Genomic DNA, 26,532 nt, shown 5'->3' with positions numbered 1-26,532 from the left:
ATTATTATTATTATTATTATTATTATTATTATTATTATTATAAGGAGTTGATAAGAGGGAACCAGTCAGAACTTATCTTGGACTAATATTTTTCCAGAGTGTGATCGTCTTTCCATCCCTGGAGAAGCAGAGGAGGTGAATCACACTGCCGCTAGTCATCCTGAGGAAGCGAGCGACTCAAGGACTAAAGACGAGGAGGTTGTGGTTGATAGACTGACGGACAGTGACGCCAAGGACACGGATAGTGGTGTTGTGTCGTGTGGAGTTGTGGAGACGGAAATTCAATGCGATCTCATCACGGAGACTGAGTTGCCGCCTCCATCGCCCCCGCCCCCGCCGTCCCCGAGTCCAAGTCCGAAGGTGACAGAATCGCTCCAGCTGGTCCAGAGGTCTGAGGTGGTGCTGAGGGTGAACGCTGCCACGAGCGACGCCTCCTCGCAGACGGAAGCTGAAGGCGAGAAGGAAGTCGTCGACGAAGCTCCCGTTACTGTGCCGACGACGATGCTAGTCCGCCCTAAGACGCAGGAAGAGATCGAGTGCGAGAGGCTGTCGTTGGACGTGGCGAGTCACCTCTCGCCTTCGGATAAACTACAGACCTTGCTTGGTGAGCCTGTGCTCTTGTCTTGTCTTGTCTTGTGTTGTGTGTGTGTTAGTTTGAAGTCTGTTATCCCTTGCAACCTCTAATGTTTCAGTTCCTGACCCCGAACACAAGAAGCCCACGGACTACGTGAGCGGACTGTTCCGTCTGGACGTGGCGCTGAGACCTCGGCCGACTGTGTTCCGCACACAGACCCTGACTAACGGCAATAGCTCGAGTTCAGCTGCTCCCAGCGACCAGACACCTTCAGAAGATGCTGCCAAGTAAGCTTTGACTTATACAGGTGCAGTATTTATGAGGAACGGGCTCTTGGACGGGAGTGAAAGCTGGATGGACTCGGCGTATCTTATAAGTTAGAAAGTAGAGACAATGATTGCCAGTACAGAACAGTGGTAGGAGGGTACTCGCAATGACGAGATAAACGCTAAGTTAGGAATGAACTGATTGGATGAAGCCTGGTGGTGAATGGAGGATGATGGGTTACTTGACCATAGAGGGTAGGAGAAGTGGAGGGAGACCAAGGAGACAATGGTTAGACTTTGAAATAATAGGTGTGTAACTAAACCAGACCACAAAGAGGGCATTGTGGTGGTATTTAATTCACAGAGCCTTGCGGACTGAACAGTCTGTTTGGGTGTTAACATTGATACTGTCTATTCCGTAAAGTCGTTTCAGTGTGAGAAATTTTGAAGATAAACATTAGACTTGACAAAAACCTTATTACTGCAAGTAGAAAGAAAGTAATCAATTTATCTCATGGTATTACAACAATCTTCTAGTAACTTGTAGGTTCATACTAGTTTTAAAGGAGTTGTTTGTTATGTTGTAGGGACAACAACACAAGTCCCCTGCCAGCCAACTCAAAATATTTCCAGATCTCGGAACCCAAAGCAAAGTTCTTGAATCGCTACGTGCAGGACATGGGTCAGCTGAATGGACTTCACGACAACAAAGACCTCCACCGGAAGAAGGTGTGTATATAATGTCTAACCAACATACTGTAAGTAAGAAAACAAATGCAGCCGCATGACACAGTGAACACTCGGGTATGATAAATCCTGGAAATTTTAGTTTAAAACAGTTTCCTTTCAAAGTAGGTTTAGCTTGATGGCCTACGGCGTTGTTTCTCAACTTTTCCATACGATATTACATTCTTCAAAATAAAGTTGAAAGTGGAACTTTATAATACTGTGGTTACTTTTTAATTTGAATGGTGGACCCTGAACTGGGCATAATGGTAGCCATAGTGAACTTGTGTACGTTACAAGGGAGAAAAGCACACGTATTTTGTTCCTAGACTCAATATCGCGATTGTTTTACGTACTTATCCTCCAGCTGAATGTTTGCTTCATGCAGCCAATGCTAGCGGATGCCTCATACGAGCCCTAGGGATTCCAAACTCCAATACGCATCATAATCTGCTCTCTTTTACCTAAGGATTGCTAGAACTTCCCTTATGTTCAAGATTGTCATTTATTTATTTATTGATTTATTGATTTATTTACGAAGCACAAGATACAGCTACACTGAGCAAATTTCACTTGCACTGTCAACAGACTATTTAACAAACGTAAACTTTCATAATAAAATATAACAAACATAACAAAATATAACAAGTGATCAAGATGGCAGTGACTTACATGATGTTCGCGTGTAATATTGTCGCTTGGAACTATTGAATAATCGGTCATTCTAAGCTAAAATTTACCGTCTGAAGCACCAGAGTGAAGCTGCTAAGTACTTTTGTAGTGAGTGTGGTTTTAAATCTGCATTGTGGAGATTATTGTTCATTAAAGGATCACTCTCATACCTATAACCTCATCTTGTTAGCTAACCGATAATGGCCGCCTCTGTTGATGGAGGTCGGCAAGTTTTTTCTAACTCAATGAATCTAAATAATGAAAATCAGCAAGTCTCAAGTAACCTCACGAATGGACAGAATAAAGAAAGCTTAATTCCCACCCGTACCGGTGAACCAGGTAACCTCATGACAACCTCTATTACTGTTCCTAACACACTTAATCAATCTCCTAACAACCCAAGGTTAAGTTACTCTGCAGCAATGCAATCCTACCCTACCAAAGATCAAGCTATTGTTATTGAATCTTGCGATGGTATTAGTATCCGAGATTATATACTAGCAATTGGAAAAGTCACTAGCCCTAGTAACATCCGATTTGTCTCACGGATATCTAATGGAAGAATATGTATCTTCCTAGCAAGTCAAAAGTGTGTTGAAGAATTAATTTCAAAACATCCTAAGATTCTCATAAATAATGTCTCCTTGGAAATAAGACCTCTCCTAACTAAAAACAAACGAGTTATTCTATCCAATGTTTGCCCTGTGATTCCCAATATTGTTATTGAAGAAGAATTTATCAAACTTGGCATTAAACCACTGTCAAAGATATCACCTATTAGAGCAGGTTTAACAATCCCCGGATTTTCTCACATTCTCAGTTTTCGGAGACAGATTTATATTCAAAATGAAGACTTTAACAAACTTCCAGACTCACTCCAAATCGAATATGAGGGTACCAATTACTGGATTTATTTATCCTCTGACACACCCACCTGCTTTCTTTGTAAAACTGAGGGGCACTTAGCTAGAAACTGTCCTGATAATGATGAAATAATAAATGAAGGCTCCTCATTAAATCAAAACAGTCATTCTCGTGGCAAGATCAATCTAACAGAATTTCCCCAACTAGTAGAGGATACACAAAAAATTGAAACAAACTGTCAAGAAAATATTACCTGTACTCCCTCACAAACTACTGTTCAGACAACTGCTACATCTACATCTCTTCAGTGTTCTCAAAATCAAAACTGTGGGCCTTTACCCTCAGGCGAAACGACTCTAACCTCTCATTTGGAATGCCCTCAAAACCCCTCATATATTCATCTTGCTGGATCAAAGAGACCAATATCACTATCTAGCAGTGAAACTACAGGCAGAAAAGACCTTGATTTTAAGGAACCTCCCCTAACAACTGAACCTAAGACAAGTGAACAGACAGGGAAACACAAGACAAAACAAACTTACAAGAAACCAAAGACAGAAAAAGAAAGCACAACTATTAGTGATATGCTTAAGCCAATTAAGCAAGTTCTAGAAGCCAACCCTCAGTCCTTTCCCCTCAATTACTTACAACTCCAATCCTTTTTTGAAAACAGTATTGGAGTTAATGACATTGCAGCAATAGCTTCCAATTACACCCAAGATCTAGAGGGTTTAGCCCAAGCCCTTCAAAAACTATATCCATACTACACTGAAAAATCTATTAAGAACAGGAGTACTCGAATAGTCAAGAAACTGCTTAAGGCTAGCAGTGAAAACCGAGGTGAAGCAATTAACAGTTTAGTTCCAGATTACTCCAGCGATGACTCTACTTCCCTCTCATAATAATGATAAAATTCCCTCTACACTTGTTTGTCATTCTTATGACTATATCATTACTTCAATGGAACCTCAACAGTTTTCGATCACAGCGAGAGTATTTACAACTTCTACTAAATAAACATCAGCCTTCAGTTGTCTGTCTACAAGAAACTAACTTTAGAGACAACTTTGTTTCCCATTTAAGACAGTTCAACGTACATTATAAAAACCGAATTAATCCAAATCATGCAAGTGGAGGCGTAGCCACCTATGTTAAAAATAATTTACACCATCAAGAGGTTCCTTTAACTACTGATTTAGAAGCAGTCGCAGTTTTATTATACCTTCCACAAGCTATATGTGTCTGTAATGTTTATTTTCCTACGAATAGTACATCTCACGCTGATGATTTAAGAAACCTAATACACCAACTCCCCAAACCCTTCATCTTGATGGGTGATTTTAATAGCCACAACAGTTTATGGGGTAGTCGCAATACTGATGCAAGGGGGAAAGAAATAGAGAAGATACTAGATGAATTTACTCTAGTATTATTGAACTCAACTGCTCCAACTCGTTTTGATATAGCACACGGAACATACAGTAGCATAGATTTAACTATATGTACGCCAGACATAGCTGCACTATTTAACTGGTCCATTTATTCAACTCTACAAGGAAGTGACCACTTCCCCATCATAATTAATGATGATCAAAGTTCTTCAGACAACACATCAAAACTCCAATTCTGTAAATGGAATTTAAATAAGGCAAATTGGCAATCATTTAGAAAGATTGTAAATAACTATTTAAACGATCTAACTCCAACAAATAAATTTCCTTCTAAGCACATCAATGATATTGTTCAAGACTTCACTGAAGTAAAATCTGCTGACCAGAGCATCCCAAAAACAGCTCCTATACCCTTCAAGAAAACGGTTCCCTGGTGGAATGACTCCTGTAAAGAGGCTATCAAAAATAAAAACCGTGCTTACTACCTATACAAAAGAAATCCTACGCCTGAAAATAAAATCAATTTTCAAAAACACCGAGCAATAGCACGAAATAAAATAAAATTAAGAAAACCTCCTGGTTAACATTCATCTCCTCCTTAACCTGCCAAACTTCACAAAAAGTTATGTGGAATAAAATCCAAAGAATAAGTGGCAAATACAATAAACTCTGTATTACCTCTCTAAGAGATCCAGTCACTGGGTCAATTGTAAATGAACCTCAACAAATAGCTGATCAACTGGCTAAATCATTTTCAGAAATCTCTAGCGATAACAATTATGAACCTGAATTTCTTCGCATGAAAACAACTCGAGATCCAATAGACTTAAGTGAAACTGTACCTACACCGAACTATGCTTATAATGATACTTTACAGTTACAAGAAATGGTTACAGAACTCAACAAATGCGGCAGATCTAGTCCTGGCCCAGACACCATTCCATATGAATTTTTAAAACAGCTTCCACATAGTGCACTCAATTATCTACTTGCTATTTTCAACTACATATGGAGTTCCAAACTATTTCCAGATCAATGGCATTGTGCTATTGTAGTGCCTATACTCAAACCAGGAAAGGACATTTTGATCCCAGATAATTATCGTCCCATCGCCTTGACAAATACAATGTGTAAGCTACTGGAGAAAATTGTTAACAAGAGATTACGCTGGTATTTGGAACATATACACTTTTTTAGTGATGCACAAAATGGTTTTCGTCAAGCACGTTCAACAACAGATACTCTGATATGTTTAGAATCAGAAATCCGAGAAGCTTTCCTAAATAATCAGCACCTCATAGCTGTTAGTTTAGACATTGAGAAGGCATATGACATGGTGTGGAAAGACTATCTAATTGAAACACTGATGAAACATAATATTTCAGGAAACATGCTTCACTTCATTTATAATTTCCTTAAAGATCGCCGAATTCAAGTCAGGACAAATGGAACTCTTTCACATGAAGTAACCATTGACAATGGAGTTCCCCAAGGATCAGTCATCAGTGTCACATTATTCCTCGTTGCAATAAATGGCATTGTCTCCAACATTCACCTACCAGTAAAGGCTTGCCTTTTTGCCGATGATTTGACTATACTAAGTGCAGGAAGAAATAAATTAACTACTCAACAGTTACTTCAAGAATCAATTGATAATATCCAAAAATGGGCTAAAGTTACAGGGTTCAAGTTTTCCAAAACTAAAACCAAATGCATACTCTTCTCCAAATGTAAACATACTGTACAAGACCCTGAGCTGTACATGGACAATCACAAAATTGAAACAGTAACAACTATGAAAATCTTAATAGTTTTATTTGACACTACGTTAAGTTGGATACCTCACCTGAAAAACCTTAAAGATGACTGCTTGCGAAGGCTGAACATAATGAAGATCCTGGCAGCAAAGAACTGGGGGGCAGACTACCAAGTGCTAATGAACACGTACAAAGCCATTATTAGGGCTAAATTAGACTATGGCAGCATTGTATACAATTCCGCAAGAATGTCTTCACTCAAAATCCTTGATTCCATCCAGTCCTCAGCTCTTCGAATTGCTCTAGGAGCCTTCCGTACCAGTCCAGTAGCCAGCATTCAAATAGAAGCAAATGAACCACCACTCACAATTAGACGTAGACAACTAAGTTTGACTTACGCGCTCAAGGTAGCAACTATGAGTGAATCAAGAATTAAGTTGTATGCTTTTCCTAACAAGCATCAAGGTACACTCATTAAATCAGGATCACAACCACAGCCTTTCAATGTCAGAATAGCCAAGTTTCTTGAAGAACTAAATTTAAATATCCCTCCAATACTCCTCACAGACAACTCTCTTAATGTCCCACCATGGACTATTACCCTTCCAAAAATTAACTTTGAAATAAATTACAGTGTCAAAGATGAAACTGACAGATCTCACTACCATCAATTATTTCTGGAAATTTCTAATAAATACCCAAGGCACACTGCAATCTATACTGATGGATCAAAATGTGAGGAAAGAAATGGATGTGGGATTATATATCCCGAACGTACCATGCTATACCGATTGCCTGACTACTATACAGTATTCTCTAATGAGCTGTACACAATAAAGCAGGCTATGCTATATATTTTGAAAACCAGCACCTGTAATAACACCATCATTTTTTCTGATTCAAAAAGTGCATTAAACGCAATAGAAAGTCCATCATCGAAACACATCCTTGTACAAGAAATACAACTGTTGTTTAACATCATCATGAAAGAAGGCAAACAAGTCATCTTTGTGTGGATACCCTCTCATAGAGGTATTCAAGGCAATGAATCTGCTGATCAAGCAGCTAAAGACGCTACTTACCTCCCGTTAGGCGATCTAACAATAGCTACCCCTCACACTGACATTATTGCCTATGCTAAAACAAAATTATACCAACAGTGGAAGATAAAATGGCTTCAAACTTCGAACAGCAAACTCCACGAAGTAACAACGGAATCTACAGTACAACACTATCTTCACAACCTTCACAGGCAAGATCAAGTCCTAATAACTAGAATACGGATTGGCCACTCCAAGATAAGTCACAGCTACCTCCTTGAGAAGAAACTGCCTCCCATCTGTACAACATGCAATAGTGTGCTGACTGTGAAGCACATCATAACAGACTGTTCACTGTATGACAAATGGCGCCAGTACCACGGTATACCTAAGGATATTAAGGGGACACACTCATCTCCTTCACTGTGCAAACAAATCATCAAGTTTTTCAAAGACACTGGCCTGTATTCAAAAATTTAACTGTTCAGTTTAAAATACCACTTTTATATTTTTTTCCATTCTTCACCCTACTGTAATTTAATGTAAATTCTACAGTTAGAAGTCACAATAAGACCTTAGGGTTAAAGTGACTCTAAATTATCTTAATAAAAAAAAAAAAAAAAAAATAACAAGATCACATACACAGCCTACTAATAACAACTGTCCAAATCGAAAACCATGAGAATGTCCATGTTCATAGCCAAGTCGTCGTGGATCAAGATGGCGGTATAATCCCTTCACATCAACGTATCTTTAAGAGACTATTTACACACCTCGTGAATACACTTTTATTTGATACTATATCAAGCTCTTGTCTCCTATTAATATTGTTAAAGAGTGTTGAGAGACGGATTAGGAAAGATCGTTGAAGTATTGAGTGCTGAGTGTGGGGAATGTGGAGAAGGTCTTTGGTTCTGGTGGAGCGGGAAGGAACACGGCGAGAGAAGAGTGAGACAAGATGTTCCGAGCGGTAATGCCCATTTAAGATCCCGTGGAGGAAACTCAGGTCAGATACCTGTCGAAGTCAGCTACCTGTCACGTGATATGCAGCGGTGACATATTAATTGCCATTAATACCTGCTGCGTAGACAGATTTCTGAACTTGGGGTTTCTGTTCCTTACAATTGCAGCAAAGGAGGACACTGCTCTGTCTAACTGCTTAGTATTGGAGGGGGAGGCTGTTGTCCAAATCAGAGAGCAGTAGTTTAAGAGAGGTTGAATGATCGTGAGGAAGAAGTGACAAAGAGCAATGGGGCCAGAAATTCCTGTGAAGCGATAGAGAATGACTAGTAATTTCACAGCCTTGGTTGTATATGTTTCTATGTGGGTCTTAAATTGTAATTTTGTATTGAATATTACACCTAGGTCACACTGTTGCGTAACTACGGTGATGGGCTTGTCGAGAGGTTGAATGATCGTGAGGAAGAAGTGACAAAGAGCAATGGGGCCAGAAATTCCTGTGAAGCGATAGAGAATGACTAGTAATTTCATAGCCTTGGTTGTATATGTTTCTATGTGGGTCTTAAATTGTAATTTTGTATTGAATATTACACCTAGGTCACACTGTTGCGTAACTATTGTGATGGGCTTGTCGAGAGGTAATATGATGTCGGTAGAGGAGATTTACATAGTGTTATGGTCATGTGGCTGCATTTTTGTGGATTGGGGATAAGTTTCCAAGTACGGCACCAGTTCGAGAGGGCATTAAGTGAGGACTGTAGCAGAGCTGCATCTGCTGGATTCCTGATCTCCCTAAATATCTAGTAGTCGTCAGCAAATAGTAGGGTATTCGCTGTTTCGTTGAGTTCGGACGGCAGATCGTCCATAAACAAAGAAAACAGCAAGGGGCCAAGAGTACTGCCTTGTGGGACATCGGAGGTGACTGGTAACCACGAGGATGAAGTGCCTGATATTACCACTCTCTGCCAACGGTTATGTAGGAAGTCCGCAAGAAGGGTCAGAAGACTGCCATGTATATTAAATCATTCGGAGAGTTTATGGAGCAACAGAGTATGGTCTACAGAATCAAAAGCTTTTGAAATGTCTACGTAGCAGATACCCAGCTGTGATTTAGCTGCAATGGCGTGTGATGCAAAGCTATGCAGAGTAGCCATGTTTGTTAGACAAGAGCCACCTGGTAGAAAACCATGCTGCTTGGTTGAGGTATACGGCAAAGTGAATGCGAGGAAATGCTGGTGTATAATTTTTTCAAAGATAAAGGATAGTGCGGGGAGAATAGAAATTGGTTGGTAAGATGAAACATTAAATTTGTTGCCTGATTTGAGAAGTGGAACAATATTTGCCTGTTTCCAGGTAATAGGAAAATAGCCCGCAGCAAAACATCTGTTAAATAATTTAGAGAGAGGGACACAAAGAGTGCTGGCAGTGTTTTTTAGGAAAAGAGGACCTATAGTGTCGGCACCGGCAGCTTTGTTGGTACGAAGAGTTTGAAGAAGGTTATGAACTTCACTTGGTGTGGTAGTTATGCTTGATAGGGTTCTGTTTGAAGCTGTACCAACGGGAGAGAGCGGTTGGTTTTGTAAGGGAGGGGAGAAGTTGGAGAAGAAATACCTGTTGAACAGTTCACTGTGATCGGCGCCGTCTGCTGTTGCATCGTTGTGGTTCACGCTGACAGGAATCCGCTCCGTCCTTCTCCGTGTGTTGATGAGACTCCAGTAACGCTTGGGATTGCTGCAGACATTTTCAGTGACGGTGTCTACGCGTGTTTTGTAGTCTCTTCTGACCATAAACCTCGCGGCGGATTTTAACGAAGGTATTGTGAGTGTGGGTTAGGGAAGTCTTTCCACAGGCGCCATGCTCTCTTCTTATTAAATAGTATCAGTCTGGTCTCTTGTGATATCCAGTGTTGATATTTGCTGGTAGTAGCCTGTTATGCAGGTACGAAGTCTTTAATTGCAGCTTGCAGCCAGTCGTACAGCAGGTCAAGAGCCGATTCGATATCAGCTATTTCGAGCAGACTCCAGGGAAGGCATTCCAGGGCACGACGCATTGCAGGCCAGTCGGCACGGCACCAGATATAAGTAGGGCGGTAGGATGTCCTGCTGTGAGGCTTTGAGGAGGGGTGGGGAAGGAGGAATGTAGCATCGAGAGACTGGTGGTAGCACAGGAAAAGGTTTCTGCCTGGGGTTATTGTTTTAAGTTCGAATGAGGAGAGTACGAAGTCCAGGGTGTTGGGTCCACGGGTTGGGTACATATTAAACTGTTTCAGTCCGAGGCCGTTAATAAAACTGTCTATAAAGTATGTGTCACAGTTGTTAGCTGACAGTCCGGTAGTTGGAGAAGACCACTTTATAGACAGGTTAAAGTCGCCCATTAAAATTACTTCACCATGAGGGAGAGCTGCAATGACTTGAGTCTAGGCACTGTTATGTGCCTTTTGACTGGTTCTACTTGGACATGCGATGATTCAACGAACCCTATTTTAACTTTTGTTTTTAATTCATTTGGAGAAATTCCAACCTCACAATTTTTAATTTAATCCACGCTTTACGTATTGATGTATATTTTAATGTCCACATCACCTATTGTCGTACTTTAACAACCCCATAATTGTTTTTAATTTGCACATATTTTGTTACAATCTTAAGTCTATTGTTTATATTGTGTTGATCATTGACTCTCTTATTATGACACGGTTACTCTTTTGATATGAGGATACTATTTTGATCATATTTAAACTCAGGGCCCTGACCTAGTCTTTGTGTATTAATGTCGAACGAAACATGTCCCATTATTTAAGATACTTGAGTATATTGTAATGTATTGAATAGCTGGTTGTAAATTTATCCTCTCCGGCGAGACACTACGGAGATGTGTTTGTGTTGCAGGAGGAGCTCATGACACGGTTGGCCCGCAAACTGGAGGTGCTGCGTGGAGAGCAGCTGGTGGTCATGGAGGAAGCGACGGTGAACGACCAGCTGGGGGAGAGCGTTGCCGCCCAGGTGAGCAGGGTGGCTCGTCCACACGAATTGGGCAAGTACCGGCTACACGTTGAGGAGGTGGGGAAGATCACCAGCCTGCTGCTCGGACTGTCCGGTCGACTGGCGCGGGCCGAGAACGCTCTTATGGGCCTACCGCTCCACCATTCCGAAAGAGTGAGTACTACTATCATCTTCTTCTGCTGGCAGTCAGAAAGGTTGAAGCACTTACACGTGACAGAAAACTAATTGTGAGAAAATAAAATTCAATGAGTTCATAAAATTCTACGTAAAATTTCATAAACAATTACCTTGTACAGTAAAACATGTCGCAAGGGGCCGTTGTATGCAGGATACACCATTAGATAATCTAGCAGTAGTTTTATATGATTTTGTGCGGTAATGGTACTAATCACAGAGATGCCAACTATTACGATTCAATCGTAATAATTACAAATTCCCCATCGTAATTACGCCTTTATGAATCGCACACCACAAATTACGATTTTTTGTTGATTTTTAAATCTAAGTGTATGAAGTGTTCAAAAGGATACACAAGGAATGCCATTACAGCTTAAATTCTCAGAATATTATTTTCGGATTTCTCAGTAATAATTGATACCCTTTCTTGTCCGTCGTTTAAGAATATTTCGATTTTTCTTGCGCCGAACGCATTGTGTGCTTTGAGCTGTACCCCCACCCCAAACACGCGAAACTCCCACTTATGCAATCCACAGAGGCACAATAAACAAAATCAGTTCAAGTCCGAGGACTGCAATTAAGAAAGGCTGAAAGAAACAGGCCTTGAACAGGAGACCGATCCCTTAAATTAAACCTTCAGTGGACTGATGCTACTTGCAAATGAAAGCTGAGAAGTACTTGAATTCATAATTTATTCAAACCAAACATCAAGAGAGAAATAAGGAAGGAAATTTATTTAACACGAAATTAACCAGGTCAAGGAAGAATAACAAAGGTTTTATACATATATGCAAATTCAGATGGGCACAACTGCCGCGGACATTCAAGGGAAATGGGTGACTATGTTCCGTAACTGATTATGCCAGGAGGTGATAGGAAAACTTAAAACGGTCCACCTTCTCAATACAAAAATGTTATAGTTTATTTATAACATGTATTTGTACTTGGAACTAGTTTCAACGCTGATCAGCGTTGACGTCTGTTGTCCCCCGTTCATTCAATCACGCTGATCAGCGTTGAAACTAGTTCCAAGTACAAATACATGTTATAAATAAACTATAACATTTTTGTATTGAAAAGGTGGACCGTTTTAAGTTTTCCTATCATCCTTTCTCAGTTCAATACGGACAAAAATGAAATTCCTAGGTTTAAATATGCCAGGAGATTCACACAGGTCACGCTTCCCACCAGATTTTTATTCAAATTCATGGCACGAAACTTATTTTTGTCAATGCATGTAAGCATCGTATATCAAATAGAATTTTAAAAACACTCACCCAGTACACGCCTACACAAAATTCCGACGTATCAGAATGGCATCAATCCTCTCCCCGAGAAAAATCAAGGAGCAAAAGGGGGCGGGGGGGGAAGTACCTAAGCTCCCATAGGTTAAACAGGGGGCTGAGGACCAAAAGCAAGCGCAAGATATGTCGTAATGAAACAACAGATAATGACGTGTGATCGACACAGGTATGGACTCAAAGAAAAAAGGAAACAAATCCCAAAGGGGTCAAATGAAATGAAAAGTAAACATTCAATAAAATATGAACATAAATACGACGTCTGTTGTCCCCCGTTCATTCAATCACAACATTCGCGCGACCTTTAACTCCAACACAATATCGCCAGTAGGTTAAGGGAACGACACAACCAAAATAGTGACCTCCCAGAGTGACGGGATAACGGGCGCAGACATATCAAATGCCAGCACTTCACAGGCCACGAGCAAGGCAATAAGCATATCCTTCGGGCCATATAATAAACCATGCACACGTTGCCAGTATATCATGATTCGTACAGATCCGGCCATCGTGGGCTCCGACACGGATCGAGAGTTGTTTCGCACGGTTAATTCAACACAGACAAAATGTACAAGAGCAAAGGTGCAGGCCGATATCATTCATAGGAATATCACCCACGAGGCATCACATACATCCATCCCATTCAAACGACTGTGGAAACAGTACGTAGCAAAAATATAAGACGAGAGAAACAAGGAGTCACGTAGCTAGAAATATAAAACAATTGGTTAGAAATATCAAAGGGTCATTTGCATTCATTTGAACCTTTTAAAAACATTCTCATACGCCACAAAGGCTGATCCATTCTGCATGGGATCCATGTTGATATTTCTCGTCATAAAAACAAAAACTCAGGCAAAGAATAGCAAAATGCTATTCTTCCGGTAGGAAGCTTGACCTTCACTGACAAAGGGCAGAGAGCTGCCACGTGACGAGTACATTGGGAAACACTTAACTGGCGTAGTGCGAGCTAGTTAAAAACGTGCCAGGTGAAAGAGTTCGGAAGTGAACCAGAATGACACACTACTGGTACAGAGCCATCACCAAATGGCACAGCTTCCAGTACCGGAAAAATAGGCACCTGTGAAGCAATATGTCTTGCGGAGTTGTCTTCCTCCTCCACAACAATGCGCGGCCCCATACTGTCTCCAAGCTAGAGGAAATGCACTGGACGACACTTGATCATCCTCCTTACAGCCCGGACCTATCGCTCTGTGATTTCCATTTGTTCGGACCGCTTAAAGAAGCTCTAGGAAGGCAACAATTTGAAGATGACGAGAGTGTCTCCAAGAGCCAAAACATGTCCACTTTTACAGTGGGGAGAACAGATTGTCTCCACTTATGGTTATGGATGAAATTCTGAAGGAAACAAAGGCAAGATATGGAGGGGATATAAAAATAGTGTTGTTTGCAGATGTTTTTTGCTGTACACTCTTCTAAACACATTGACTGTCTTTCTTCAACATTTCAAAAGTCATCTTTCTTTTTATTTCCAGGTACCAAACTTTTTAAATTAAGGTATTAGATCTCCCTTGAAGATGGCTAGAATTTAAAATGAATCTCTAATTAAGAAAACTGAATATCACATTTTTCATGCCATTCAGTCTTTTACAATATGTATGTTAGGAAGTTATCTCCTTCTCAGTCCTGTTTCTTGCCAGCTTCTATCTTCCTTGTACTTATCCTTACTGTGGTATACATTCACGTATATTTTTATAGAAGTGAGTGGGGTAATTCAATTGCTTCAGGTTGCTAGAGAACTTATTACCGATTCCTTTTGAGGGATTTTTAAGTTGTCAGTAGAGTATGATGCTCATTGGTTGATTGTCGGTCATTAGCTCACAAGTTCAAATCCAGCTGAGGTTGTCGGAAGGAGAACAATCCATTTGGTCCTCCATATTGCATGATATTGGCATGTAAAAAAAAACTCTAGTTACAAATTTGGTGTTAATGCTACAAAATTAGTTAAAAATAAGTTTTGGCTTCTCTGCCATGTGATTGAAGAAAAGAGAATCCTTGCTGTTGTTCTCATCATTAATATTGGCCACCTACTATTTGTACAGCTTCTAAGTTCCATAATTTATGCTGTAATTTTATTTTTCAGAAAATCCTGGAGAGTAAGCGGGATAAATTACGGGAACAGCTAGAAGAAGCAAAGAAACTAAAGGAGAACATCGACCGACGAAGTGTGAATGTGTCCAACATTCTGTACAAGTATTTCAACTCTGAAGAGTACGCCGACTATGACCACTTCATCAACATGAAAGCCAAACTGATCATGGATTCTCGAGAGATAGCAGACAAGATCAAACTGGGAGAGGAACAGTTGGCTGCCTTGAAAGAGACTCTCTGTTGTAACATGTCCGACTGATTGTAGCTGTATTATTTTTGTAAATAACGTACGAATAGTAATTATATTAAACTATTTTTTTTATGCTTACTAGCCGGCAGACGTCCTGCTGGTCTTGGGTGCCTAGTCCTTTTGATTCCTCTGCTTATTGAATGTGTGCTTGAACACGAAGGCAAGGTTTGTGGAGGTAAAAAACTCTGATTCGTAACCTTGAATTTGTGTTCAACATTTCCTCTTGTTCTACACTGGTTTATGCTGGAAAAAAAGAATCTCACAAACAAAATGTTGTCAAAATGCTTTCTTATTCTCCTGTGCTTCCAGAGAAACTGTATCTTTACTGCGGCTTTATTCCTGTCTTGTACATATAGAAAGAGATAAGATTTTGGAGGGGAAGTTTGAAGTGAGGGTATATAAGGGTTGATTACTTCCCTTTAATCAAACAAAGAAGTCTGCAGGTTCAGACATCTCCTGTTTCTACTCATTAATTTCTCCACGCTGTCTGCACAATCTTGGTGTGGAGCATCCATTAATATATTCAGGGCTGCAGTTGAAATTGGAGCAATTTTTCACAGCAGCAGATAGATATTTGGATGCTAACTGTTTAAAAAATTGTTAGTTCAAGCACTTTATGTAAAAAAATAAAAATTAAGTCTGTTAGGCCCTCGGAGCTTGCTTCTTTCTTCAGATTAGGTGGGAGCATCCGCTGTCAGTCTTCCGAGTGATGTTCGCCGTAACTAAAGCAATGAACCAGAACACTAAAGTAAACATGAAGCAATGTAAGTGAAATGTAAAGACTTTGCAGTGTGTACTTGTGTAAGAGAATTGTTATAAAGAGGAATCTTTGTAGGCGCAGAACACAAAAATTCTATGTGGAGACTTTAGAAAACATTTCATGTAGCTCTGCTGTTTCATTCTATTCATGATGCTCCATCAAGCTGCCTACTTGTCTTGTACCAATTTTGTGCAGAATTTGTGCTTGTCCAACCTTCCTTGATCAGTCCTTGTCCTATGAGATTTACAAGACGTAGACTTTTTACTCCAAGTTATGGAACCGGTGACCTTAAATCTAATTATCTTTCCTGTCAGATCTTTCTCTTTCTTTGCCCAAAAACATGAATCATACCCCTGATGCAACGTGTGCCAACCACAAACGTGTAGGAATCGCTTCACTTCTCGGGTTTCCCAGCGAGTCGCTGCCGACCGATGTGGAAGCTTGCTCAGCATGGCCTCTGTATCAGCCTCTTGTCATTTGCATTTTGATATTTGATACCAAATGGCTAAGATGGCTTCTTGTTGGAGGATTATTGTTGTTATGTATGCATTCTGAAATTAAACTATTTATTTTGTAAGAGAACTGTGGGATGTTCTGTGGTGTTAGTGGTACTCGACCATTCCAACTTGGTGTATGTTCTGCAATGTATAATTTATTTTTTTAAATATTATTTTAAATGTGAACTGAATCACACATACACCAGATACGAATGGTTTGTTCGTATGTACAGAGCTTAGTGTCTATATTAGTTATCGTATGTTTTAAGACTGAAAAAGAAATGAAACACGCTGTGGCTTTAGTGTTGAAGACGTAAAGTGTTAGAACTAATTATGTCTGTCCTCTCTTTTTGTACATAACAGCAAGAATAGAATGGTGCTTCGGATGATGTGTTTTTGATAAATGTATCGTTAATAACAACCTTAATAAAAAAAAAGAAAACAATCCTTATAAAATAAATATTGTGTTTGATTTATTCCATGCTTGAGCCTCTCGAATTAGGTGAAGAGCACACTTCAGCTACTTCCAGAATACTTACGATGGGGATTCCTCATCTTCTCAGTGGCTTGGGGAAGAGACTCTCGAGAACAGTATGCTGGCTTCTGAAGTGGCGTATTGATCAACCGGATGTGTTGGGAGGCGGTTTGGTCCAGACCAACATTGATTAACAAAGATCTCGTACACCAGGCATGTCCAGCGTGTCTCATCGCACAAAAATGTTTAGTCAGTCATGGTATGACCGGTGTGCATTTTCTCTTAAACAGAACTTCTCCATTATTACAGTAGGTGTGTGTCTTGTACAACAAGTAGTTTAAATGACGATCTCTGGATAATCACACATTTAGCACAGTGATGGACAGTCTGACACGGGGTCTTGAGACTAGCACAGGCGCTGTTTCTCCAGTAGTACGATCGGTGTGTGTCTTGTACAACAAGTAGTTTAAATGACAATCTCTGGATAATCACACAGACAATGAACTAAGTTCTTTAGCGCAGTGATGGGCGGTCTGTGACGGGGACTCCAGACTATTCTGGTGACAACGGAAATAATTCCTAGGGAGCGGTGATAAGGGAACAGGGAACTGGAAATCAAGTAGGGATGACATAAAAATTTAGTGTTGAACTGTAGAAGTATCGTAAAGAAAGGAATAGAATTCAGTAATTTAATAGATATACATTTACCAGATATTGTAATAGGAGTTGAATCATGGCTGAGAAATGATATAATGGATGCAGAAATTTTCTCACACATCAGTAAAGATTGGAAACCTTCCCCTCGAGCTAGCTTTCAAAGACTATCACTTACATAGGACTGCCATTACCTTTGAGCTGTTGGATTGCTCTGTGATGGATGAGGCTGCCCCCCTCCTCCTTTATACACACACACACACACACACACACACTAGACTGGAGCGATGAATAAGACCCCGTGATCAAAAAATGTGCCAGCTTTTATACCCGAGAGGAAGGTTCTAGAGAGCTCTGGGCTAAGGCCCAACACACCCCCAATTCTTAATGTGTACTTAAATAAGTACAAGATAGATGTACCAAGCTCAATAGCTGCAGTCGCCTAAGTGCGGCCAGTATCCAGTATTCGGAAGATAGTGGGTTCGAACCCCACTGTCGGCAGCCCTGAAGATGGTTTTCCATGGTTTCCCATTTTCACACCAGGCAAATACCGGGGCTGTACCTTAATTAACGCCACGGCCGCTTCCTTCTCACTTCTAGCCTTATCCTGTCCCATCGTCGCCAGAAGACCTATCTGTGTCGGTGCAACGTAAAAAAAGCAAATAGCAAATAGATGTAATTGGTTGAAAAATAAATATACAAAATTCTCTATTGGCCAACATCCAGAGTTGGTGGGAAGAGATAGAAGTGTTGCAAACTTTGACACACCAAAATCAAAGAATAATCAACTCAGTGTAGTAAAGCTTAAAATAAAAAAATATAAAAAAACTGACAATTTTAATAATTCCACTTGACACCAGAGGGCATAACATCAGTTTTTTCGTAGAGACATCTGTTGACAAAAGTTTGGACTTCTTGCACTAGTTGGTGTGAGTTTTAGATTTAAGATGGCATTTCCAAGGCGCTTGATTTAAATGAACGGGGTGGGTGTACCTTCTGCTACATTTTGAATTGTTTCAATACGGCGATTATGAGTGCAAGGAAGAACGCCAAAAGTTGTCAATTCCATGATTAATGAGAAGTTGAGATTTTCTTTGTTATTGTGAAAGACAGTGTAGCCCTTCAGTATCCTTGCCAAAAACAGGTAACTTGGGATATCCCAGTGCAGTTCATCGTAGTGCATACAAGTTTGATTTTCTACCCAAATTTGTGAAGTTGACGTCGAACAACTTACATCAAAATTAGCAAACTCGACAACACATGGGCCTGTTAGCAAAACCAAGCAACAGTTTCATCCTTGAAGGTGAGCAATGAGATAATTAAAAAATTAGAAACCATTCACTGAAGGAGAGTAAATTAAGGAGCGTTTTCTTGAAGTTGCTGATAATCTTTTTGAAGGATTGAACAAAAAAAAAAAAAAAGAAGAGAGATCAAGATCTTAAACTATCCAAAAATAAGGTTGTGTATGAATGGAAAAATGCAGATAGATTTAAGGGGACACGGAACGAAAAAAAAATGAAAAATAACTTTTTATTTTATTATTTTGAATTTTGTATCTGTGACAATTCCCCTTTCCAATGGTGTATAAATTTTGATAATCCTCCTGCTGGAAGTATTTTTAATTAATTCTTTTATAATATGATGCCTAGGCTCCAGGCTCCCGCAAGGCAGGTAATTTGACATTTAGACTGATGAAAGCAGTATTTTTGATATATATGCCAATAGAGTGGTATATTTAAGTAGGTGAGGAAAATATGTTGCTGTGGAATTTCACTGTTGGCAGCATTGTCATGGACTTGGTTGTTGACTGTCATTTGTTTGCTTTGTTTATGGTTGATGTGATTACATGACATGTGTTTCTGTTTACTTCGGTGTTCTTACTGTATTTTGATGATCCAGTATGCCTCGTGTTAATACTAGTATGTTCCAAAAGCATGTTCATTCAAAGAAGGAGGCCAGAGTTGGAGAGAACTTTGTTGATGACCGATTAATAACCAGTACTTCTACTAGTAATGTTCTGTGATATGTCATCAACTGATGACAAGCTCCAGCATGGACTGTGTCCACGGGGAGAAGACAGCTGATGTAAGTTCAACAGAGGAATAGATACAGGAGAAACTTAGTCATCCTCACAGTCTACCATATGATATTATGGAGGAAATACAATCTATTTTCAGGGATCTGTCATACATTAACCTTTTGAAAAAATGCTTCCATAAAACCAAACCAAACCAAACCCCATGGCACTACAGCCCTTGAAGGGCCTTGGCCTACCAAGTGACCGCTGCTCAGCCCGAAAGCCTGCAGATTACGAGGTGTCGTGTGGTCAACACGACGAATCCTCTCAGCCGTTATTCTTGGCTTTCTAGACCGGGGCCGCTATCTCACCGTTAGATAGCTCCTCAATTCTAATCACGTAGGCTGGGTAGACCTCGAACCAGCCCTCAGGTCCAGGTAAAAATCCCTGACCTGGCCGGGAATCGAACCCGGGGCCTCCGGGTAAGAGGCAGGCACGCTACCCCTACACCACGGGGCCCGGCAAAATGCTTCCATGGTCGCACATAATATACTAATGAATGTGTAAATAGCATTATATGGAGCCGTTTGCAAAAAGCTGTGTTTGTGTCAATAAGGATACTTCATTTTGGTGTATATGATGATGTGGCATCATTTAACCAGGGAAATAATCACAAAATGTGAAGTGCTGCAAAGACTGGGGTTGGGCATTGGCACTCATACCCGTGACGTCATGCTGCAGCTCGACTTGGAAAGACTGAGGTATGGTCAAATGGCTGTTAAAAACTTACACCAGAAGGCCAGACAAGTCAGAAGAGCTAGTAAGAGAAGCCTAGAAGATGAAATGGAAGAGGATAAAGATAATCCAAGCTTTGGAGTAGGCTTGTGCTAAAGCTGTGACTTTAAAGTCCATTTCCTGAAAGTAATTGTTTTTTAATACATAAGGAACATTTTCTCAAGTTGTGTGAGATACAGAGGATTCAAACTTTCAGGGTTACTTTCTAATGTTGTTGTGCACATGCTGAAAGAATTATTATTGTTGTAGGTCAGATATTAAGTATTTTATTAGAGTAAAAAGTGGCAAAAAATTGCCAAAATTTGTAAGTTACAAATAATAATTCAAAAATCAGAAAGTATTTCATATTACTCAAAACCAGTTATTTCAGTACTAAGCCAAGAAATGTAGACACATGCTGTGCAATTTTCAAATTGATAGCTGTAATAGGTTTTTAGAAAAATGTACCTTTGTGAAGCATGATTTAACATTGTAAGCATAGGGCGTTCCGTGTCCCCTTAAAAGTCTCCAAAGATGACTTTTCAGTCTTGCCCTTGAGGAAAGGACACGCGATATGCTTGGTGAAGCAGCAGGTACAAATTTCTGCTCAGGTTTCAAAATTGACTAAGTGAATAAGTTCTTTTATAAAGTAGAGGTACATTCAAGGTAGGAGCAATGATGTCTGATCTGATCCAGGATCTCTAATCCCCAAATTAGTTTTCTTCCACTCTTATTAGTTGATATATCTGAACTCGCGCATGTCTTTGCCGACTAACAGCTCACCTTCGCCCTCTGTGCGTACTTGATGGGCGGGGTGGAGAGGGGTTGCATCTCGTAAATGTCCAAGGAGCTGGTGGTCGTCGCTGATTGTCCACTGAACCAGTAGTCAACAATGTTTAACACAAGATAACATTGCTAAACCACGACTCGTACTACAATGCAGCCTAGAGTAAGGTGTACAGTAGTTCTAAGAGCTGAAACAAAGTCAGACCATCTGTGCCCCCTTGTGATTTCAATAATTCGGAAGCGATATCAAGACCAACTTAAGCAGACCATGAGAAGCGCAGATATAAACCCAAATACTTGGCGTACTCTCGCATTGGAGCGCCCTCGCTGGCGAGCTACCATCTCAGCTGCAGTTGCACAGTTTGAGCAGGAACGTCGAAGACAGGAAGATGAAACTCGTCAGGGAAAGAAGCTACGTGAAACACTGCCACGTGCCCCACCTTCCATCGGATGCAACATGTGTGCAAGAATTGGTCTGATAAGCCATCAGCGCCACCTTCAATGTGTGGACTAAGGATTATGGAACTGCAGGCGAGAAACGAAAACTCTGATACGAGTATCGGCCAACGATTATTATTATTGCAGTACATAAATTAATGTTGGGCCTATATATTTAAAAAAGTTTCATCATGCCCACAGCGTCAGTCGGGGAATGTGTGCTTATTTACTGGTCTTAACATACAGCTTTTTAACTTAACGCGTAGCAATGAAATGTATAATACTTTCCAAGAACTCACTAATGTACTTACGGAGCTGTGAAGCTTTATTTTTTATTAATTTGAAATAACACTTGTGCTCTCTTATTAATGAGTAAGTGAAATATACAATTTATATTTTTAATTTTTTCCATACCTAATGTGTACGCCTTGAAGGGAAGGAAGTTTCGAGCTCTAATGGGTTAAGGGGCGCGGCCTTTCTACTAGAATAAGGCTGTAATAATTTAGCGCGTTTGTTTCTTTTGAGATTCATTAAATCGCGCTTCACCACTGCATACAAGTCCTGACTTTAATTTTCAGAGACAGAAGTATGCAGTTGAAATAAGTTCTGTTATTAAAGAGTTTGAAAAATTCAGGACCAGTTGTTGATCGCTTATCATTAGACTTAAATGTAAAGAAGTTGCTGCTATTAATAAAACTGAGATGTCTCTTGAAATGAGATGCTTATTTGGAAACAAGTTTTTTCCAAACGTCTGCACACAACAAGATTTTAATTTTGGAAATTGGTGCCAGGAGAAAAGCTTTCCAATTTAAGAAGATGCAGTGAAATGCTACGCATGTGAGTTTGTGTGAATCTGCTCTTTCATACCTTAAAATAACGAGAGTAAACAACTTTCTCTAAAAGTGACCCTCGGTACTTCCAGCAGCTGCCATCCAGATGTGCAGCATATTCATTACTTGTGTGTGCATCTTTCTCTCTCCCTCTCTTTTGACATAAGTATGGCTAAAGGTCATCTGAAAAGTTGCATTAGTGATACAGAATGTGTCTGGCACTGGAAGAAGTACAGAAGAACAGTGCCATGAAATTCAGGAAGGTAAGGAATTTCAAGTTACCCATTTACAACAATCAAGTTTTAGGGAGGAAGGGCCTCAGATTGTTCTTGATAAACTGTCAAAGTGTAGTAAATCGACGGCCTACTGTCTGACAATGCTCTTCCTCTTTATTATTCTGCTTAAGACTGGCAATGCCTCACAGCCTCGTGTAAAGGAAAATGAACCTTAAATACTGTAGGAGTGCACAAACACACCTTCCTACAGTACAGGTTTGTTATATGCATAGGAAAATGAGCCCAACGATAATTGTTCTGATGGACTGCATATCCCTGTGTGACTGGGAGGACGGGAACAGCATTGTCACATACTAGGCCATCGAAATTAGCAGTTCATTGATGGAATCTTATGAGATTGACGTGGTGATAGGAGTGGAATAGGTGGGTATTAACAGAAGGGTATACAGGTATTGCAGAGACCGACGAGATAAGATGGGAGGGGGGGAGGGTGTTTATTCTGGTGAAGAAAATTTATTGCTCACATAAATGGTTTACTGATGAAAGGTCTGAAATATTACAAATAAAACTAGTTTATGATAATGTGAAGGAGGTGGAAATTATAGGAACATATAGGCCTGGAGGAGAGGAAAGAGACATGGAAATATTTGAGAAACTAATAGATTATAGTCATGAAAAACATAATGATATGGTAAGAATTGGGGGAGATCCAAACTTGTCAAAGGTTGAATGAAACGGAGCTGCAAGTGAAACCCATGAACAGAAACTCGAAAATAAGTTAATTTCAGAGGGAGGATATATACTAGTCATAAATAGGACATGGTTAAACACAGTTAAACTAGTTAAACCATGGGAAACTGTCTATAAAACTGAGGTAATTGAAGGGATAGGTTACCTTAAGGCTGTAATAATGGATGTAGGACTCATACCAACAAGCCTTAAGAGAGTGAATAAGTGAAGGGAGTATCGTGGATACACTTTGTGCAAACTTTAAAGGAATTATTTGGGAACGAGACAAGACATCTGTATACCAGTTAAGAAGGGTAAAATGACATAAACCCTAATTATTATACAAGAGAAATAAGAAAATTAAAAAGAAAATGTAGAATAGTAAACAGGAAAATCAAAGAGGGTAGAGAGAACAGGAAACTAGAAAACAGCTAATGGGGGAACTGAATAGAGTGGAAAAGGATGCAAAAGAGAATTACATGAGTAGCACACTTCATCAGGGTAATGACCACAAAGGGAAATGGAAAAGCAGTATTCATATATTTGTAATCAAAAGGGAAAAGGAATGCAATGTGGATTCCACAATGGTACGAGAAAGAGGTGAACACTTTTTAACAGATACTGAGAAAGCAGATCTATTTAGTCGGCAATTCATAGATTCAGTAGAAGATTGTCTGGAGTTGGAAATCGAAACAGAAGATAGAGAGGGAGAGACACATAGGGAAACAAGAAATTTCTCATTCACAGATGAGGACATTTTCAGAGAAATTCAACTGTTTCAGCAAAGAAAAGCATCAGGGAGTGATCAAATTACTGGACAATGGGGTGGTACATAGAGCCTTATTTAAAATTATTCATCTTTGACTATGCCATAAATAACAGTTAATATCAAAGGAATGGAAGGAATCTACAATAATAGCCATTGATAAAAGGAAACTTGAGAACTACAGACCTGTCAGCCTGACCAGTGTAGTTTGTAAAATACGGCGACTTTAATAGCAAAGTATATTAGAGGGGTATGTGAAGACAAAAAAAGTTCGTGAGGAGCCAGTATGGATTTAGAAGGAAATTTTCTTGTGAGGCACAACTGGTGGGATTTTAGCAGGACAAATCAGATCACTTGGAGTCGGGAGGCCAGTTGACCAAGTGGAACATGGAATATTGTTACAGAAACTGGGAGGAATAGGATTATACGTTGGATAAGAACATTTCTAAATTCAAGGGTTCAGAAAGTCAAAGTAGGAAATTGTGTATCACAGAAAGAGAAAGTTTGGAAGGGAATTACTTTTCCTAATAAATGCAAATGATTTAAGGAACAATATAACATGAAAAAATAAGTTTGTATGCAGGTGACATAATTGTTTATAGGGAAATAAATAACACTCAGGATTGTTCAGAATTACACAGGGACCTTGACAGTATCCAACAATGGGTTGAAGGTTAATGGAGGCAAATCAGCTACTGTTACAATGTCCACCTTCGTAGCGTAACGGTTAGTGTTATTAGCTGCCGTCCTCGGTGGCCGGGGTTCGATTCTCGGTACTGCCAGAAATTTAAGAATGGCGGGAGGGCTGGTATGTGGTTGCAGCTCACCTCCTGTTCCTGGAAAGAGCTTCACCACCTCGGAATGAGGACATGGGTTACAACATTTACAAACAGGAGCTTAAAAACTGAATTGAATTATACTTTGGATGAGGTCATTGTCCCAAAAGATGGCAAGGTGTGAGATTTGAAAGTAATTTGCACTGGAAGGGTCATGTTGGTGAGATTGTTGGGAAAGCATACAGATTATTACATGTCATAATGAGACTACTTAAAGGATGCAACTAAGAATTAGAGGAGAAACATAACTTAAGTATGGTTCATCCATTACTAGAATATGCAAACAGTGTTTGGGATCCTCACCAGGAATACCTAATAAAAGAAACAGGTGGCGTGCAGAGGAAAGCAGCAAGATCTGTAATAGGGGATTTCAGGAGAAAAAGTAGTGTATCAGAAATGTTAGTGAAACTTGGGTAGGAAGCTTTAAGTAAGACAAGGGAGAAACTAGACTTATAGGATAATAATATAATAATTTTGTGTGGCTATTTCTAGCCGGGTGCAGCCCTTGTAAGGCAGACCATCCGATGAGGGTGGGCAGCATCTGCCACGTGTAGGTAACTGCGTGTTATTGTGGTGAAGGATAGTGTTATGTGTGGCGTGTGAGTTGCAGGGATGTTGGGGACAGCACAAACACCCAGCCCCAAGCCATTGGAATTAACCAATGAAGGTTAAAATCCCCAACCTGGCCGGAAATCGAACCCGGGACGCTCTGAACCGAAGGCCAGTACGCTGACGATTCAGCCAACGAGTCAGACACTTATAGGATTATATAGAGCCTGAACAGAAGAGGAAGCATGGGGGGGAAATCCATGATAGGCTTCAGTTAGAAAATAATGATATCGGCAGGGCTGACCACAGGTATAAAATTAGACAGGATTTTAGCAGAAGCGATTGGGGTAAATTTTCATTCTCTGGGAAGGGCATGAAGGAGCGGAACAGTTTACCCAGGGAAATGTTTGATCCTTTGCAAAATCTGTACAAATATTCAAGAAAATAATAAACAGCAACAGAGAAAATACACGAAATGTTATATGGCAGGCGACCTACCTGTACAGGTTGTTGTGTATAAAGAATTTTGTAAATATTAAGGATGAGCCGTGTGTTTAAGAGAAAAATTGTTAGCGTAAAGTGTATTACTATATTTAGGAAAATTTCTTCTTTTTAAAAAATTTAAAATTTAGTGCTTGATAATAATGTAGTTTTATGTATAATTTGTAATTCCACCCCATTGTCTACGGAGATTGAACAGCTGAAGTAGAGGCAAAGTATAGTGGGGACTTCGAGGGCCATGGGACGTTGTGGTAGCTACGAAGACCCTTCAGGAACTCTGAGAAGCAGTGGCAAAACGAGCTCTGGTTAAGATGCAGCAGGTCGTTACGAATGTTGGGTAACAAACTGGGTTAATAAAAATGTAAATTTAAATCTTATAGCAGTTGTACAGTATTATTTGAAGTGATTCTACATCTATATATATAAAATAACATGTCCTGACTGACCAACTGACCGACTGACGGATTCATCATCGCTGAGCCAAAACTAGCGGACATTAAGAAATGAAATTTTGGGAATACTTTTATATTAGAGTGTAGGTACTCACTAAGGGAGGATTTTTGGATATTCTATTGCTAAGGGGGTGATAAGG

At 39.9% G+C, this 26,532-nt stretch overlaps 1 protein-coding gene across 4 annotated transcripts in view; it reads left to right on the top strand.

The window, feature by feature from the left end:
• Positions 1-16,809, top strand: part of Shrm (Shroom) — a 611,435-nt gene extending 594,626 nt beyond the window's left edge. For all 4 annotated transcript variants that reach the window (XM_067156386.2, XM_067156384.2, XM_067156385.2 and 1 more), the window contains 5 exons: positions 98-604; positions 693-861; positions 1,428-1,569; positions 11,139-11,405; positions 14,835-16,809. In XM_067156386.2, the coding sequence (XP_067012487.2) occupies positions 98-604; positions 693-861; positions 1,428-1,569; positions 11,139-11,405; positions 14,835-15,101 (1,352 nt within the window). In that variant the 3' untranslated portion in view covers positions 15,102-16,809. The remainder of the gene's footprint in view (positions 1-97; positions 605-692; positions 862-1,427; positions 1,570-11,138; positions 11,406-14,834) is intronic.
• Positions 16,810-26,532: the final 9,723 nt, after the last annotated feature.

The sequence above is a fragment of the Anabrus simplex genome, chromosome 12 (assembly GCF_040414725.1).
Source record: "Anabrus simplex isolate iqAnaSimp1 chromosome 12, ASM4041472v1, whole genome shotgun sequence".
NCBI classification, from domain to species: Eukaryota; Metazoa; Arthropoda; class Insecta; order Orthoptera; family Tettigoniidae; genus Anabrus; species Anabrus simplex.
The sequence above is the reverse complement of the archived record's forward strand: the minus strand, read 5'-3'. Positions and strand labels throughout refer to the sequence as shown.